This window comes from Alosa pseudoharengus, unplaced genomic scaffold (assembly GCF_046254945.1).
Source record: "Alosa pseudoharengus isolate Yale_2024_CS ecotype anadromous, Long Island Sound unplaced genomic scaffold, YU_APseudo_1.1 YU_APseudo_1.1_scf_6, whole genome shotgun sequence".
NCBI lineage: Eukaryota > Metazoa > Chordata > Actinopteri > Clupeiformes > Clupeidae > Alosa > Alosa pseudoharengus.
In genome coordinates, this window is record NW_027468848.1 from 8615832 (window position 1) to 8635647 (window position 19816).

The following is a 19816-nucleotide window of genomic DNA, read 5'->3' on the forward strand; positions in this document are numbered from 1 at the left end:
CTTACTTACCAGAAGCACTGCTGAGGTTACAGTATAGTTCCTAGTGGTTGGCATGCCAGTGTAGTGTGTTGTACCTTGCATATGTGATGATGAGAGCGCCTTACCAGAAGCACTGCTGAGGTTACAGTATAGTTCCTAGTGGTTGGCATGCCAGTGTAGTGTGTTGTACCTTGCATATGTGATGATGAGAGCGCCTTACCAGAAGCACTGCTGAGGTTACAGTATAGTTCCTAGCGGTTGGCATGCCAGTGTAGTGTGTTGTACCTTGCATATGTGATGATGAGAGCGCCTTACCAAAAGCACTGCTGAGGTTACAGCAGTGTTTCTCAAACTTTTTTCCAACTCGTGACTGTGGTAGTTAACAAACTAGATCAGTGGATCTCTAACTTTTTCTTTCATTCCCCACTTTGATCAAGGGGGCATTCTCGAGCCCCACCTGTCCCTCATTGCTCTAAGAAAGTGGTAGGTCAAGCTTAAAATTGTCAAATTTATTAAAATAATGACAAGTTCTAAATATATCCTCTTCAACAGAGTTAAAATCAGCTGGTACAGCAGATATAATAATAAATAAATACATAACACACATAATTCTGTTTTCCAGCAACATATTAGGAAGCATAGGCCATTTTACAGCATTGTACAATATCAATGAAATACCAACATGCTGCATTAAATGGATCCATAAGCCAGTCATACTGAGCACTGCTGGTTGGGAAATATTTTTAAAATAAACTTTGCAGGGATGTGATGTAGGCCTACTGTTTAATACATGAAATCACAAGAGTGGCTCCCAATCAGACGTTTCAGCGATTTCGCTCAGAAATCTCAAAGGCATAATACTGTCGCGATCGAGGCGCCTGTCCCATACTCATGTTTTTTTGGTGAATGCAGTAATCTTATTTGCTAGGTGAGGTAGGTGCTTGTCTTTGCCTTGTAACTGGACATTTAACTCAAATGTATCGCTAAGATATATCAAATATATCGCTAAGATAGGCCAGCTTCGTCAAGAAATGTTCATTAGTGAATGTGCTTGCAGATTCAAACATGCGCTCTTCCTCCAAGAAGAGGCGACTCGGAGCTCAAACACGCGGCAGCACTTTACCTCGGGAAAGCCACCTTGCCTCGCTGTGAAACAGTACAGCCTTTTGGTCAGCTACCATCTCTTCGCAAAGTGCGGAGAATAGATGCGCTTTTAAGGGCCGGGTTTTGATGAAATTCACCACTCTCACAACAACGTTCAAAATCTCATGTAGGTCGGGACTAACTAAGCTGCCTTGACACGAGCGCTTCCCTGTGAATAACACGCGGTAACACAGTGCGTCCATTGTGCATCGGGTGCTAACTGGGCCCAGGCTACAGATAAAAAAAAATGAATAAAAAACTCCTGTTTTTCACGTCAGTTCGCGCCCCACCTGGCATGTCTCCGCGACCCAGTAGTGGGTCGCGATCCACAGTTTGAGAAATGCTGGGTTACAGTATAGTTCCTAGTGGTTGGCATGCCAGTGTAGTGTGTTGTACCCTGCATATGTGATGATGAGAGCGCCTTACCAGAAGCACTGCTGAGGTTACAGTATAGTTCCTAGTGGTTGGCATGCCAGTGTAGTGTGTTGTACCCTGCATATGTGATGATGAGAGCGCCTTACCAGAAGCACTGCTGAGGTCCCGTTGGGGCGGAAGAGCTCGATCGTCATGTCCGGGAACATTCGCCCAATCCTGGTGATCACATCATCCACGTACCTGAGGGAGAAGAAAGAGAGCGACATTAAAACACACACACACACACACACACACACACACACACACACACACACAGACACAGACACAGACACACACACACACACACACACACACACACACACACACACACACACACACACACACACACACACACACACACACACGAGTTGGTGCTGATGTTTCAATTTACACCAAAAAAAGAGAAATGAGCGGACCAAGGGTCTCGACCGCTGTCAATACAAAGTCAATTGTTTTTCATTAGGAGGCAGATATTGGGTGTGTGAGTGTTGGGTCCAACTCAATACTATTGACACGTGTAAACGCTTAACACCGGCCTCTTTGTGTCAACTCAATGTATTTTAGTCCATCCTTGAATTCACTCCCAGATCAAATGCTACCAGTCCAATACAGGTGACTCCTAGTCGCACATATTGATTACCTGGGCAGGTCAGCAGCTGCATTCACCAGAGCATCGCTGCAGGATTTTTAAATACTACAACTATCAGAAGCAGTGGTCAGTGTTCACTCACCGTGACATGAAAAGTGACCAGTGAACTAGCAATCCTAAAAGTTTGAAGTCTAGTTTGAAGTTTGAAGTCTAAAATTCCTCCATAGGTAAACAAAACTAAATAAGTAATGGGTGGCTAAAGTCAGGTTAGGTGCTAAAAACAGCCCTTCTAGAGGTTCTATTTACGCCATAGATTCAGAATTCAACACATAACACCCTTTCTCTTGTTCTCTTATTATTAATAGTATTATTATGTAGTATAATTATAGGAACGTCATATATATATTACCAACTGTCACGTATGTCCAACCTCTTACGTGTATGTGCAGGGCTCTACAGTGCGCCCATTTCACTCGCACATGCGAGTACAAATAATTGCGTGCGAGTTCAAAAAAATATTTAGGCGCACTGGTGCGAATGACTTCTAGCCAAGTCAATGTTTGCCTACAAAATACACCGCAACATCGCAAAACATTACTGGTGCGAACCATGAAATCACGTCGCCAATATAGCATAAAAACTACACCTCCCATCAACGTTAGCAGTTTTCGCGTTGTGACTCGCTAGTTGCTTCTATCAAATTCAAGGATGCGCAGAAAAAGCGGAAAGTTAGACTAGCCATCCAAGATGCCAAGTAGGCTAGAACTAATTTCTTCAATCCACCAAATTCATCGGATATATGAGGAAAAGGATGAGATTCTAAGAAGGCAGTGAGAGAAGGAAAAGGTAACATGCCTTTTAGCCCAGTTGATGTATTGGGTGCAATATGCAAAATATAGCTGTAGCGAACATGCACAAAAGTAGCCTCCCGTAATAGTCTCCCGTTTTCTTCAGAGAGAACGCTACAGACAACTCCAGGCATCCATGCATGCTTGTTTGTTTTACACCGAATACAAGCTGAAGTGCAAAACGAAAGTATGCATAGGCCTACCATTTGCCAACTGCCCCCATCAATGGATATATTTGAAATAGATATAAATATCACTGATTAGACTATGTTGGGTTTTGTGGAAGAGAAAATTCACGGTTTTAGTAGTAGGCCTAGCATTGGGCAGTATGCAGTCAGATAGGTCACCCATGGGCATATTAGGATTAGATACAGGTGGATTCACAAATTAATAAATTGGCCTAGGGACCTACATTTCACAGGATAGCCTACTTCAGGCTATATGCAAATATGGCAATGCATTATATTATTTTACATTAACAAAATGTAGAAAAATAGACCGGACTGAAAATAAAGTATTCACTGATGTTCTTTAACTGTTGGCTGCAGTGTAAAGTTACATTATGTGTAAGTTAAGTACAGAACTGACTGTGCCCCCAGATTTTTGTCTGTGCTCCTAAATTTTTTAACTTGGGCGCACAAGTGTTCCTGGAAAAAAATGTTAGCGTAGAGCCCTGATGTGTCACCTAATATTAATTTCTATACAAACCAAGACGGCAGATCCCTAAAGAAACGCAAGCACCCACACCATAAGTTTATCTAAATTAGCTATGTACCAAAAATTACATTTTACCGTGACTTGAAGAGCTGTAAACAGTGTTGTAAGGCTGCGTGTACAAATCCGCTTGGAGCTCCAGTGGAATTTTGAATTTGCGACGACGAGCATTCTCGGGCTAACCGTTGATGTGCAGTGAGAAAGGTTGGGAATAAGTACCCACCAGCCCATCACTAAGCCCCGGTAAGAACCAAACTAGATTTTGTTCAAATCTACACACCTATGGCTACTGAAAAATGTAAAGTTCATTTAACAAATGTTATTTTGAAGTATTAAAAAACGTTGTTTTAGAATTTTCAAACGAAATGGTTGGTAATTAGCACGTTTACGATAGTATTATTATGTTATTTTATTGCCTGTTTTTCTGATTGCTTGTTTGATGGACTGTGTGTTTTATTGTGGATTTTGTAAGGTGACCTTGAGTGTTGAGAAAGACGCCCCTTAAATAAAATGCATTATTATTATGTATCAAGAGAAAAGACATCAAATATTAAATTTTTGACTGCATAGAAAAGACACATGAGTACTGTAAAGACAGGAGACCCAGAGCATCCTGATGCTCAGTATGCGTACTTAAAGGAAATTATTAAATCTTTAAGTAAATCTTAAATTAAATCCCTCTCCCGGTGGGAGGCAGCAGATCAGCCTGAATGTCACCACATGAAGACATCAATCGGCCAGCCAGCCATTATTAGCATCAGAGAACAAGGATGGGGTGAGGGTGTGTGTGTGTGTGTGTGTGTGTGTGTGTGTGTGTGTGTGCCTATAGCGCTTCCACTTCAACCTGCCCTGACTTCCCCAAAAGCACCAGCGCTTGCTCGGGGTGCTCTCCCGACACCTCACACACACACACACACACACACACACACACAAACACACACACACTGCCCGTCTCGACTGGCGTCAGCAAAAAAGCCCTGAGTGGTCCAGCAGCCGTCCCTGGTTCAATGCTACGGCTACGTCGCTATGCTAATCAGGGTTTAATGAAAAGCTCCCTGGCCGGTGGCCGTCGATACACTTCAGGGGCTCCAGCTGCACACGAAAGGGAGGGAATCATTTGTAAAGAAAGTGTGCTGGCCACTGGGAAACAAGTTTGTAAAGTCAGTTGAAAGTTAAGAAGAAAGGAGCAACACTGCAATCCTGCACAGTCTCTTCTCAGGGCAACAGACTAGATGCTCAGCTCCTATAGATCCACTCAAGCGTGTACGCACACACACACGCACGCACACACGCGCCTACATACGCGTACATACACGTACACACACACGTACACACACACACACATGCACACGCCTACATACGCGTACACGTACACACACACACACGCACGCACACACGCGTACACACATGCGTACACACACACACACACACACACGTACACGTACACACACACACACACACACACCCCCACACACGTACACGTACACGTACACACACACACACAGCACCTGGGTAGTTCACCCTGGTGTGTGCATCAAAGTCCTATTAGAGCTGCGAAGGTGAGCTGAGGAGGGTAAGGGCACGTGGCATTTATCTGCAGACGTAACACACACACACGGGGACACCCACACACACGCGGACACCCACACACACGTACTGTTCATATTCACACACTCCCACACCACTTGTTTTGCATGAGCACCCACAGCCCAGAGTGAGTTTGTCCACTGATATCTCTACGTCTGCTCCTCCCATGCATTCAGTAATCAGGTGGAATAACAAGAAGACATCATGAAATATTCAACAAAGTTATTCACAGCTGCAGAGAGCATTCTGAATGGAAATCACATTCACAGGTAATCCAATAATAATAATAATAATAATAATAATAATAATAATAATAATAATAATTAGACGCCATATTGGGAAGGGACACAACACTGATACGCTCAGCCTGTACCCAGCTGGACAGAGACGGACACGGAGGTTGGTGTGTGATTAGAGGCGAAGCCTGAGCGTGCCGGACAAGGCTAACCATGCTGTCGGACCGCATTTGGGCAAGGCGGAGGGGAGGGGATGGCCATGGCATTTTATTGGCTACAGGAATGCTGAGCGGCGATCGGAGAGGCTCTGTAATTACAGCAGCGCTGTAGGAGGAACTCTCGCGTGCACACACACGTGCACACACACACACACACACACACACACACACACACACACACACACACACACACACACACTCGTACACTTACACACACACTCGTACACGTACACACACACACACACACACACACACACACACTCGTACACTTACACACAAGACTCGACTTGCTTTAAGGTATCGCCATGGGGAGCTCATCAGTGAGGTGCAACAACCTTCATCTCCAAAAACGAAACACATCATTCAACACACCGGACACATGTTGAATAAACATGCTTTGTGTGTGTGTGTGTGTATGTGTGTGTGTGTGTGTGTGTATGTGTGTGTGTGTGTGTGTGTGTGTGTGTGTGTTTGTGTGTGTGTGTGTGTGTCTCTGTGTGTGTGTGTCTGTGTGTGTGTGGGGGGGGGGGGTCTGTGTGAGTGTGTGTGTGTGTGTGTGTGTGTGTGTGTGTGTGTGTGTGTGTGTGTGTGTGTGGGTCTCTCTGTGTGTGTGTGTGTGTGGGGGGGGTCTGTGTGTGTGTGTGTGTGTGTGTGTATGTGTGTGTGTGTGTGTGTACAGTATTTGTGTGAGATTCCTGTGTGAGTACATGTGCCTCTGGAACACTTCTCACTTGGGGCTTTCTATTGTCTTCTATGTCCATTGTTTACAGCCATTTTAATTAATTTATGTAGCATTTTGAATGCGCTTCCTTTTCTTTTCTTTTCAAAAGAGTGTCGAGGTGTAACAAGGGCACTGTTCTGAATCGTCTAGACGATCTAGAGTGCATGAATCCTGCTGTGTCAGGGACATACCCCACACACACACACACACACACACGATACATAGGAATCCAGCAATCTCACCCGAGCCACAAGCCTCTAGGCCTATAATATCTGGATCTGACGTCTCACAATCCAAATGCATTGATACTACAATAGTTACAGCATTGAGACACACATCTGCATAGCCATCTGGAGACTCTGCTACACACACACACACACACAGACAGACACAGACACACACACACACAGACCCACACAGACCCACACACACACACACACAGACCCACACACACACACAGACCCATACACACACACACACACACACACACACACAGACCCATACACACACACACACACACACACACACACACAGACCCACAGACCCAGACCCACACACACACACACACACACACACACACACAGACCCACACACACACACACACACACACACACAGACCCAAACACACACACACACACACACACGCAGACCCATACACACACACACACACACACACACAGACCCACGCACACACACACACACAGACCCACACACACACACACACACACACACACACACACACACACAGACCCACACACACACACACACACACACACACACAGACCCACACACACAGACCCACACACACACACACACAGGAAGCTGTCATCACGCTGGATAGACTGAGAGAGTACCAGCGTGGCCCAAGCCCAACGGAGCTTCCTCCTTTCAAGCAAAGCCTCCCTGAAGCCCACCACGGACCACACAATTAACATATTTTTAATTGCTTGTTATGGTGCCGGTCCTACAGAATCTACACACTCTCTCTCTCTCTCACTCACACACACACACACACACACACACACACACACACACATGGGCAATGGGTTCCAACATGAGAGGAAGGGCAAACAAAGGCAGGCCTGTGCAGAATGACTTGAGCTCTCTCTCTCTCTGTGTGTGTGTGTGTGTGTGTGTGTGTGTGTGTGTGTGTGTGTGTGTGCGTATGTGTGCTGGTGTGTGTGTGTGTGTGTGTGTGTGTGTGTGTGTGTGTGTGTGTGTGTGGGTGTGTGTGTGTGTGTGTATGTATGTATGCATCCTTGTTCCCAGTGCTGCCTTCGCCATGTGGGTTCCAACCGCTCCCATTCAGCGGCACCGAATCACCTGGGGACAGACGCCTCTGTTTGTTACGAGTCTTTTGTAGAGACTGTCACTCCAACTTACACACACACACACCACACTAAAGCGGTATTAGTCATTCATGTACACATGCTGTAGGATCTTTCTCTCTCTCTCTCACACACACACACACACACCCACACCCACGTAAACACACACACGTACACACACACACATACACACACACACACACAAAGAGAAAGGAGGAGACAAAGAGCTGATAAAAAAAAGGAAACGTGATTTTGGAGAAAAAAAAGTGATCGGGAGTGCATCAGAGGAGTGCATTAAACAGGAACATCCGATCATCGTAAATGCAATAATGAGGCAACATAAAAGCAAATCGCCCGTTCTCTGTCTCACTCCTGAGACCAATAACCATCTGATATAAAAGCCCGTCGAAGCCACTGACTCGATTACGCAGACAGGCTGTACACACATTGGGCTTTATAGCAATTTACGAGGTCTTTAAAGACGACGCTGGCCATTGAGGGAGGTGTCGGACAGGGAAAGTCCAGCCCAGCCAGCTAGCAGCTGCGGTTACTGTTTAAACGCAGCTGAGAAACACATCACACCGCCTGGTCTGCTTAACATTCACTCCTGCTTGTGATCCACTCACAAGTGACCCCCCCCCCCGACACACACACACACACACACTCACACACACATTGTAATATGAGGAGAGAATAATATAGATTATACAGAGCAAAGCACAAGGGGCCTGTACTCATACTGAGCCTGGGCACCAGCCTAAAAGGAGAGGGCCTGCAACAGAAGCCATTCTGCAGCGCTAGTCATTAAGGGTTTTTCTATCAACCTTGTGATTGAAATGCAAAGTTAATGAATGCTCTGCGGATATGTAGGCATAGGGGAGGTTTCTGTTACACAGTTTAAGAATCCACACTCAAGAGTGTCTTGAATGCTAATGTTTAAACATTATTAGCCAGCGAAGATGATGAAAAGGTGCTCTTATCAACGTGCCGCTACTTGAGAAAGGGGTGGAAAAAAAATTGACGTCTTCGACAGAAAGCACATGAAAGAACAGCACAGAGAGAAAAAAAAAACGCACGCATACATACCTCCAAAAAAAATGTACACGGACTGACATTTTCAGGAAAACAATCTGACATTTGTTCAGTGTTGCTTTGGTGTGTAGTGTGGCACTCTTTTTCTCCCCCCATGGTATGATTGATGCTACAAAGTGATCAAATAGCCCTTTGCTGGAGACTGCATGGAGGGGTGAGATGAATTCAGATCAACGTGGACCCCCCCTCCCACCCCCATCTCTCTCTCTCTCTCTCTCTCTCTCTCTTTTTTTTTCACTAATCAGGGATCACCCATGACTGAAGCACTCACCGTTCAGAGCTCTCTCTCTCTCTCTCTCTCTCTCTCTCTTCTCTCTCTCTCTCTCTCTCTCTCTACTGTACTCTGCCGCAGTGCAGCACTGAAAGAGGACCTGAAAGAGGACACCCCTTGACCAGCGGCACACTCATTTGTGCCGGCGTGTCCAAAGACGCCGTAATTGAATCAATTGCATTGTCAGGAGCATAGTGGGAGTGTGTGTGTGTGTGTGTGTGAGTGGACGCTAATCCGGCCCTAATTTACAGAGCAAACAAAAGCGCCGAGTGTACGCTGGCTTTGCCGCGCTGCGCCGACATGAATGAGGCGCACTAATTACCACCGCAGCCCCTAGCGCCAGGGACTGAAATCTCTCTCTCTCACACACACTCTCACACACACACACACACACACACACACACACACACACACTCACACCGCTGTCCACAACTGTCCACCAAATGAACTGCACTTTATTCATCGTGGTTATTAGAATTCTGCAGAAAGATCTACTGAAGAGAGGGTCACAGGTCTGATGGGCTTTGACTGACGAACAACTCTATTTGCATAAAGTTTTATGATGTTTTTTTTTATAAAGTTTTATGACTGATCTTTTTCCCAATCAGTGGAGGCCACAAAACGGCAACAAAATCATACAGAGACATATTTTGGGGGAAAAAAAAGCAATTATGTAAGTATGTGTGTTTCTGCAGTGTTATAAGGCTATTGCATTGTTATAAACTACATGTCTAACTGTACGTACACACCGCCGCCGACTTGAGCTTCCAAAGATTAAGGAAGTCATTCATTTTCTCTCAGCTGCCAGAAGCGGCAAATCCGTCGGCGCCGCCTTTTGGGCGTCTTGAGCGAAGCAGAAAGTTGAAAGTAAGTCAACTTTATGGTAATGAGCAATGACTCGGTTCTGCGACCACGACCAGCAACCAATCAGAATAGACGGCCTTTAAATAAAGTATTAAGATAGAACATGATCGAACGTAAAATGCTGTCACGTCAGAGCGGCCAAAGCGTCCAAAGCTTCCCTGGACTTTTTTGACAAGCGTCCTTGACAGGGCGACCCGAGCTTCTTTGGAAGCTCAAGTCGGCAGCGGTGTGTACGTACAGTAACAGTCATGTTTGCAATGTCTTGGCTGATTGCCATTCATTCAAAGTTGTGCATAGGTGTAAGAGTATAACAAATGCTAATTAGAACTCAATAATTAGAAGAGAACAGAAATGATTACTTCATAAAAATCCTATTTCTACCTAAGCCAGAATGCCCAGACCTTCAGGTTTATTTATTTATTCGGAACGCATTATCTTATTGTTGTAGTAGTTGTTACCGAAGGTCTGTTCTGCATTATGGTTTTTATTGTTGTTGTTTTTATTGTTACCTAAGGTCTCCTCTGCATTGTAACTTTAATGTTTCTCCTCATTTTGTGTGTGTGTGTGTAAATATGTATAGGTGTGAGTGTATATACTGTACATTGCATGTGCATGAGGGCGTGGCTGTGTATGTGTGTATTTTTGTGGCTGTCTGTGGGTGTGTGTGTGTGTGTGTGTGTGTGTGTGTATGGCTGTGTGTGTGTGTGTGTGTGTATGGCAGTGTGTGTGTGTGTTTGTGTGTGTGTGTGTGTGTGTGGGTGTGTGTATGGCAGAGTGTGTGTGTATGTGTGTGTGTGTGTGTGTGTGTGTGTATGGCAGAGTGTATGTGTGTGTGTGTGTGTGTGTGTGTGTGTGCGTGCACACACATGTCCACAGCGGTCCACCCTGGTCCCGGTCCTGTGAGATCTGCAGGCGACCCCTCCTGACGTGAGTGGAGCAGCTCGGACCTGACAGCGGCACTCTCCCCCTCTGCCACTCTGCATCTATCCGACAAGGACATCAGCACCACATCCTAGCTTTCCTCCGCCGACGCCGTCCGTCACGGGTCAACTCACTAACACTACACCAGCATGCTCCACTCCAAGGGCACCTTGGGCCCCACACACACACACACACACACAGTACACACACAGTACACACATACAGTGTGTACACACACACACACACACACACACACACACACACACACACACACACACACACACACACAGTACACACATACACACACACACACACAGTACACACATACAGTGTGTACACACACACACAGTACATACACACACACACACACACACACAGTACATACATACCGTGTACACACACAGTACACACATAAAGTGTGTACACACACAAACACACACACACACACACACACACACACACACACACACACACACACACACACACACACACACACACACACACACAGTACATACACACATCTACACACACACACACAGTACATACAGTACACACACACACACACACACAGTACACACACACACGCACACACACACACACACACAGCTGGTAGTGGCTTTCCAGTCAGGTATCAAACAGGAAGGGACAGCATTATAGCACTTGTACTGTAGCGCACAGCACTCTGTGGAGCTTCAGCAGCACTTTACTGCACAGATCAATAACAAATGAGTAGAGTCATGGTAATAAGTGGGTAAAATCATAACATCACATCTCACATGACTTAATCATTTGCTATTAAGTTGCTCCCAAATAATATTCCACCATTTGTTGTTGTAATAAATGTGTAAAAAGAAAAAAAAGGAGTTATTTTCCGATCCTAAATGGCCTGGCCCGATCCTAAATGGCCTGGCCCGAGCCTGAATTCTGGCACAGTGCCTGAGACATGTGGGGCCGCAGCAAGTGCCAGAGATTTAATGAATTAAATTAAAATTAAATTAAAATGGCATGTGAGAGTACTTAGGCACATTTATATGTTCATGATTGCTCACTATTAATAAAACAGGCGGCACTGGATCAGGAGGTAGAGGAGTCGTCCAGAAACTGGAAGGTTGAAATCGAAATTGAGACACTGATGATGGGCTAGGCCTGAAACGTTTGTCTATTATGGGGCAGCTGTGGCCTACTGGTTAGGGCTTCGGGCTTGTGTTGCCGGGTCAATCCCCGAGCAGTAGGACCACAGCTGAAGTGCCCTTGAGCAAGGCACCTAACCCCTCACTGCTCCCCGAGCGCCGCTGTAGCAGGCAGCTCACTGCACCGGGATTAGTGTGTGCTTCACCTCACTGTGTATTCACTAATTCTCGGATTGGGATAAATGCAGAGACCAAATATCCGGATCAAAAGAGTATATATACTTATGCTTATTATTGTTTTTCATGGCCTGTAACGCTGTTTCGGCACTTTGAACACAGCCTTGAATATCTCTCAGCCCCTGAGTGCGGTCTCTATTTTTCTCCTACTTGACTGAATGTGAGGCATGATATTGTAAAGCGCTTTGGGTGCTTGCAGGAGTCGAAAAAAGATGTATAAATGCAATCCATTTAACATTTAAAAACAAAGAAATATACAAACTATATACACGTGAAAGTGTACGTTGGTGCAAATGTGTACTACGCAGCGCAACATGTCCTCCCTAGCAGATTGCTGACAGCTGTCAGCTCTGTCATGTGAAGGCGGAGAGGATCTGGACAAGAGATGATTAGATTCAGCATGAACCCAGTTTTTGGAGATTACTCATCACACATATGCGTGAACACACCCTGGCCACACACACACACACACATTCACCAACACAAATGCGTCTACACACACACACACACGTACACACATGCACATACACACATGCGCGCACATGCACACACACGCACACGCACACACGCACACGCACACACACACACACACACACACACACACACACACACACACACACACACACACACACACACACACACACACACACCTTGCTTGGATCGACAGAGGCCTACGCTGCATACATCAGAGAACAAGATGCTAATTGGCTATCTGCTATCTCCCAAGGTTCAGTGAGAGATCAGTCACAGGAGAACTGGAGCTTGTGCAGTTCATGGGGCTGAAACTGACTTCATCCCACCGGATACTGATCCGGGATGAGGAATGGAGCGAAACCATCTACAATTCCGGGGAATTGTACAAGGTCAGGGGCAAATTGCATTAAGTCCAACACACATTTCACGTGTAAGTAACTCACTACATAATTTATGGCGTCTATTAAACATCCTGTGTGTCACATCCTGCGTGTCACATCCTGTGCTGGACCTTTTAAAAAGCTGATCACAGACAAAATGATCTAATTTCAGTTTTTGGCAGTAAAAATAAAAACGTGAATGCTTGAAGGAGAATGATGATTTGATGAACACAAAAGAAACCAATTATAACTGTGATCAGGCTGAGAGGCCCAAGCTGGCTTTTGGATCAGCTGGTTGACTGGCTGGTTAGGGGAACCTCCAGCTAGCTACTGACTGAGGTGGCATTCTCACAATATGTCCATTGTGTCATATTATACATAATACACATTACATTATTTTAATGCAATATTTACCCTTTTTCACATAATAATCCAATACTTTATACACAAACTATAAGTTGGTATACATGCCTAGCAAGTTAAATAGGATAAAATACCAAGCTGTTTAATTTATTAATTAATGATGCTTATGTGTATAGCCTTAGTAGCCTATGACATTCAGTTGATGTTTATAACCTTAGTAGTAAATTATAACCTTAGTAACCTATGATGTTTAAGATGTTTATAACCTTAGTAACCTATGATGTTATGATGTTTATAACCTTAGTAACCTATGATGTTTATATGATGTTTATAACCTTAGTAACCTATGATGTTTATATGATGTTTATAACCTTAGTAACCTATGATGTTTAAGATGTTTATAACCTTAGTAACCTATGATGTTATGATGTTTATAACCTTAGTAACCTATGATGTTTATATGATGTTTATAACCTTAGTAACCTATGCTGTTATGATGCTTATAACCTTAGTAACCTATGATGTTTATATGATGCTTATAACCTTAGTAACCTATGCTGTATGATGTAAGTTATTTCCTTGCTGTGTGGTGCTTATGCACAAGCCATACTGGGAAATACCATAAAGTTGTGCTTGTTCAAAGCTGTACCTACAGTGCATATGATATGGCATCATGTATTACTGCCATTCGCTTTTGAGTATTTCTTTCATTATAGATTCAAATTCAAAGATGGAGTGGAAAGGAGAGTGACTGTAAATGGTTCAAAACCCTGCTATCTGTCTCACGTCCCCTCCCCCTCCCTGTGGTCGGGAACCTGTCATAAAAAAAGAGAAGGCAGCAAAAAAAGGTCATGTACTCGGCATCAGTCATGGTTCGTGGTTCCTGCCAAAAACTCCTGCCGAGGCTGGTAACGGGTTCGTGCTTCCTGCCAAAAACTCCTGCCGAGGCTGGTAACGAACAGACAATCGGGGTTATCTCTCCCTTGGAGAGCGGTCGCTTCATAAGCATGAAAACTCCCCGACAGCAACAGCGGATCAGATATGGAGTCCTGCGTTTCCCATAGCAAAGCACTGGAGATTCTCCCTAAATGGTAGGATATAAAGTCCTGCGCTTCCTCAATGATAGGATATGGAGTCCTGCATGTCCTAAATGATAGGATATAAAGTCCTGCGCTTCCCCAATGATAGGATATAAAGTCCTGCGTTTCCTAAATGATAGGATATAAAGTCCTGCGCTTCCTCAATGATAGGATATGGAGTCCTGCATTTCCTAAATAGTATAAGTATAAGTATATATACTCTTTTGATCCCGTGAGGGAAATTTGGTCTCTGTATTTAACCCAATCCGTGAATTAGTGAAACACACTCAGCACACAGTGAACACACAGTGAACACACAGTGAGGTGAAGCACACACTAATCCCGGCGCAGTGAGCTGCCTGCATCAACAGCGGCGCTTGGGGAGCAGTGAGGGGTTAGGTGCCTTGCTCAAGGGCACTTCAGCCATGCCTACTGGTCGGGGCTCAAACCGGCAATCCTCCGGTTACAAGTCCAGAGTGCTAACCAGTAGGCCACGGCTGCCCAATGATAGATAGGATAAATTATAGGATATAAAGTCCTGCGTTTGCTAAATGATAGGATATAAAGTCTTGCGTTTCCTAAATGATAGGATATGGAGTCCTGCTCCTGCGTGTCCTAAATGATAGGATAGGATATGCTGCTCACTGGTCCTCAGGTGTATGGAGTGTGACTATGTTAGCGCACTGTCTAAACTCATACCCAACACATCGCCTCTGCACAACACATCGCCTCTATGTTAGCGCACTGTCTAAACTCATACCCAACACATCGCCTCTGCACAACACATCGCCTCTGCACAACACATCGCACCTGCACAACACATTGCCTCTGCACAACACATCGCCTCTGCACAACACATCGCCTCTGCACAACACATTGCCTCTGCACAACACATCGCACCTGCCCAGTCACAGCTGATCGTAACTCGCTTGTACTACTGTATCGGGATTCCAGGGAGCATGTGTGTGTTTTTGGAGAGGATGGCGATCTTTGAGGTGAGGGAGCCGTGGTGTGGTGGGGTGTGGTGTGGTGTGGTTGTGTGGTGGGGTGAGGTGTGGTAAGGTGTGGTGGGGTGTGGTGTGGTGTGGTTGTGTGGTGGGGTGGGGTAAGGTGTGGTGGGGTGAGATGTGGTGGTGGGGTGGGGTGGGGTGGGGTGTGGTGGGGTGAGAGAGACTAGTTTTTATTTTCCTGGGTTCAGCAATACATGGCATTTCTGCACCGGCTCCAAGGGTAAAAAAGCTGGCAATGCAGAGAGTGTGTGTGTGTGTGTGTGTGTGTGTGTGTGCTCTTAAAAGCTAGCCCACATGAAGGTTGGGCTGCATAATTCATGGCCTGCTCCTTTTAGAAACGGCAAATTCATCAGGACAGCGAGCGACGTTCGACAGCAGAGACTCCAACCCCCTACACACACAGCCACACCACCCTTCACCTTGTGGTACACCTCAGCACCCCCACCCTTGACAAACACACACAAACAAACACACACACACTCACAGACATGCGCATGCACGCGTGCATGCACACACACACACACACACACACACACACACACACACACACACACACACACACACACACACTCAGCCACACACACACACACCTAGACAGACACACAAACACACTCTCCCACCCACGCGCAGTGCTGGGCCATTAGCGATCCCTAAAGTCCTGTCAGAAAAGCAGGCCAGTCTGGAGCAGCCGCACTCAGGGAAGATCTGCCATGACAGCTCCTGGTTATTATTACCATTATTGATATTTTCCTGTCAATCCCAGCCGGCCACGGCCGCCTCACACACACACAACCACACATGCACAAACATACGCACGCGCACACACACGCACGCGCACACGCACACGCACACGCACACGCACACGCACACACCCCAGCCTCGCTCGCAACTCCAGTACCGAGGGAACACGCGGCCAAAATGGCACCCAAAAATCTTGAGCGCCAGATCTGACATTTTGGAGTGGAGGAGGTTTTTCCTCTTCCTGCTGTGTGGGGAGGTCAGCTGAGCCTGAGCTCCCATCCAAGGGCAGCGCCTGCCATTTAAAAACCCTGCAATCTCACACCGGACTCGCCTCAAATCTCAACACATGCTTGGAGAGTTGGCTCTCTGTTTGCTTTCTGTTAATAGAACTCTTTTCATGACACACACACAAATCAACACTCAATCTCCATATGCATGAAAGCCTGTGTGTGTGCAATACGAAAGCATGTGTGTGTGTGTGTGTGTGTGTGTGTACACACATAACACACACACACAAACACAGAGTGACAAACAAAAACTCACTATGCCAGCTGGGGCCCCAGACCTCCATACCTCTCTCTTTTCTCTGTCTCTCTCTCTCTCTCTCTCTCTCTCTCTCTGTCCTCCACTCCCTACTGCTCCCTCTCTTATCAATTCACATTTTCATTTTCAATGTGCTGTATTAGCATGACTGTAGGTACAGTGTTTCCAAAGCAGAACAATACAACAGCACATTGAAACACTGAAATGTTGAGGGAAAAAAAATAAAGAACTCCCTTCAGTCTCTTCTCTCAATCTCTCCATCAACTCAATTCTTTCTTTCTCTCTCTCTCTCTCTCTCTCTCTCTCTCTCTCCCTCCCTCTCTCCTCTTTTCATCTCAGTCTCAGCCACTTGTCTCTGTCGTTCCACAGACACACAAAAACACACTCCTGCTTTTCTCGTATCAAAGCGAGTGGACGAGCAGGCAGGCGGGGCCCTTTGTGGCCCCTGAGAGACAAAGAGTCGTCTCACCGCTGTCACCATATGCAGGGTTCAGTCGAGTGGCTCCCCGTGCCCTGTGCTTTGATGAGGAATATCACACACACACACACACACACACACACACACACACACACACACACACACAGGAGAGGGAAGAAGACACTAGAGGAGCCGTGTAGGATGAGAGGGGGCAGGAACCATGGCAGGGCGCACACACACACACACACACACACACACACTCACACACTCACACACACACACACACTCACGCACGCACTCTACAGGGGTAGATTCACGTCGGGGAGAACAAGAGGAACCATTGTTGGTTAGAAGGAAAGAACTGTAGCAGTGGAAAAGGAAACAAACTGCCATTCATGGGTGGGTTGAAAGGAGTCTTCTTGCCATCGTAGTCAAGCATACTGGTGAGTGTCCAAGGCTGAGTGGTCGGGAGAGGATCACTTCAAAAGAAAGCACCATCTGGTAGAATCAGAAACGTGCTGGGCTATAAAGGTGGAGGACTTTGGCGACGAGGGCAGTGGCTTGGGTAGATCTATACAGATGCTGGATACATAGATCTTGGAGTTATTTTGGGTAGAGTTTGGAGATATTTTGGGTTGATGTTGGGTAGATCTGTAAAGATGCTCGAGAGAAGCTGGGTAGATCTATAGACGTGTTGAATTGATCTATAGAAATGTTGAGTAGATCTACAGATATGTTGAGCTGATGTATAGAAATGTTGAGTAGATCAATAGATATTTTGAGTTGACCTATGGAAATGATGGTAGATCTATAGAAATGTTGAGTAGATCTATAGATATGTTGAGCTGATCTATAGAAATGTTGAGTAGATCAATAGACATTTTGAGTTGATTTATGAAAATGATGGTAGATCTATAGAAATGTTGAGTAGATCTATAGACATGTTGAGTTGATCTATAGAAATGATGGTAGATGTAGAGAAAGATGGTGGAGACATGTTGAGCTGGTGTTTAGCGATGTTAGGGAGATGTATCGACTATCGAGATGTTGGGTGGGTGCTGTGTAGCTGGTAAGTAAATCTTGGGCTTACTGTGGTGGCAGGACCAGGGCACTAGGCTGGACTTTGGGCCTCCTCTTGGCAGAAGGTCCCATCTGATTGGCCGAGCGCTTGAGTGACTGCTGGTTCAGCAGGCTGGAGGCCAATCCCGCGTGGTACTGCAGCTGTGGGAGGGAGGACATATGGGAAGCAAACCAATCAGCAAGAGGACATAACTGCTTACCAAGAGAAGGCTAAAGCACCTGCAGTATTGACATATTTTAACACTGGCAGTATTGACTTTTTTTCAATACCATCTTTTTTCCTCACATCACATCAGCAAAGACTCTTGAGATCCATGCAAAAATAAACATAGTTGCAAAAAAGTAAAGTTCTGACCAAAGATTCTAGAACAGAGCTCCGCTCTAGAATCTTTGGTTCTGACCATCAACATATACTTACCTATAGTTAAGTTACCTAACAAGTTAATCATGCTAAAAACACTGTAGAATTTTTTTTTTCAGAAATGAAAATCCCAGGGAAAATGCAAATCATACTACATATGATATGGCACGACACCCAGTAGGCCCTACATCATGGAGGATATATCATGGCATAGCCCTAAACACCATGTGTGATTTTCTTTAATACAAGCCAACTCCGTGCACTCGGAAGTCAATTAATACTTTTTAATCCTCAAACTCAACACCTGTCATTGTTGTTCACGGCCCTTTTCCAAGCTTGGCATGAGATTACCGCCAGCATACGACTGCGCTGCTAGCCTGCTACTAATGAGTGGTTGCCTAGCCACCAGCAACACCAGCCCTGGCAGCCTGAGTGGCCATTTTGCATGTGCCAACCAGAGTGAGTGCTCCACTCCACAGGCACAGAATAGCCAAGCATTGACATTACAGTCACAATACACTTACAATACATTCAAAATACATCCACATTCAATCATTTATTTGGCAAGTGCTTTTAATCCAATGCACATTGCAAGCAATGCTGTTCATGGCAGGCTATGTAGTTGACAGACTATGTAGTTGAATAGGTCTCTTCAGCACCTTGGACAGCTTCCGTTGTCACTACAGCAGGGTGTCTTGTGTCCTGACTGTATTATGATTAAGGAGCTGCTAGTGTTGCTCAACAGGCCAGCAGTCAGCAGCGCAACTGTTCAACTGAAGCCGCCGGCGATGAAACAGCAGGGGTTTGTGGGGTACTTACAGAGTTCTGGGGTATTTACATAGTGCTGGGGTACTTACAGGAGTCTGTGGGGTACTTACAGGAGTCTGTGGGGTACTTACAGGAGTCTGTGGGGTACTTACAGAGTTCTGTGGTACTTACAGAGTTCTGGGGTACTTACATAGACCTGATCCAGATGACAGACTGGAGACTTGCTAATGTGACAGAGCAGTGATGTGACTGAACAGGCTGCGACTAGCCTGTCGATTAAGTGACACCTTACACTGACTTCACACTG

The 19816-nt window shown here is 45.6% G+C and overlaps 1 protein-coding gene across 1 annotated transcript in view; it reads right to left on the minus strand.

The window, feature by feature from the left end:
* med27 (mediator complex subunit 27) overlaps positions 1–19816 on the minus strand; it is a 55596-nt gene that overhangs the window by 9334 nt on the left and 26446 nt on the right. The window contains exons 3-4 of the mRNA XM_076270746.1: positions 18391–18521; positions 1644–1737 (exon numbers count right to left, since the gene is read on the minus strand). Of these exons, the coding sequence (XP_076126861.1) occupies positions 1644–1737; positions 18391–18521 (225 nt within the window). The remainder of the gene's footprint in view (positions 1–1643; positions 1738–18390; positions 18522–19816) is intronic.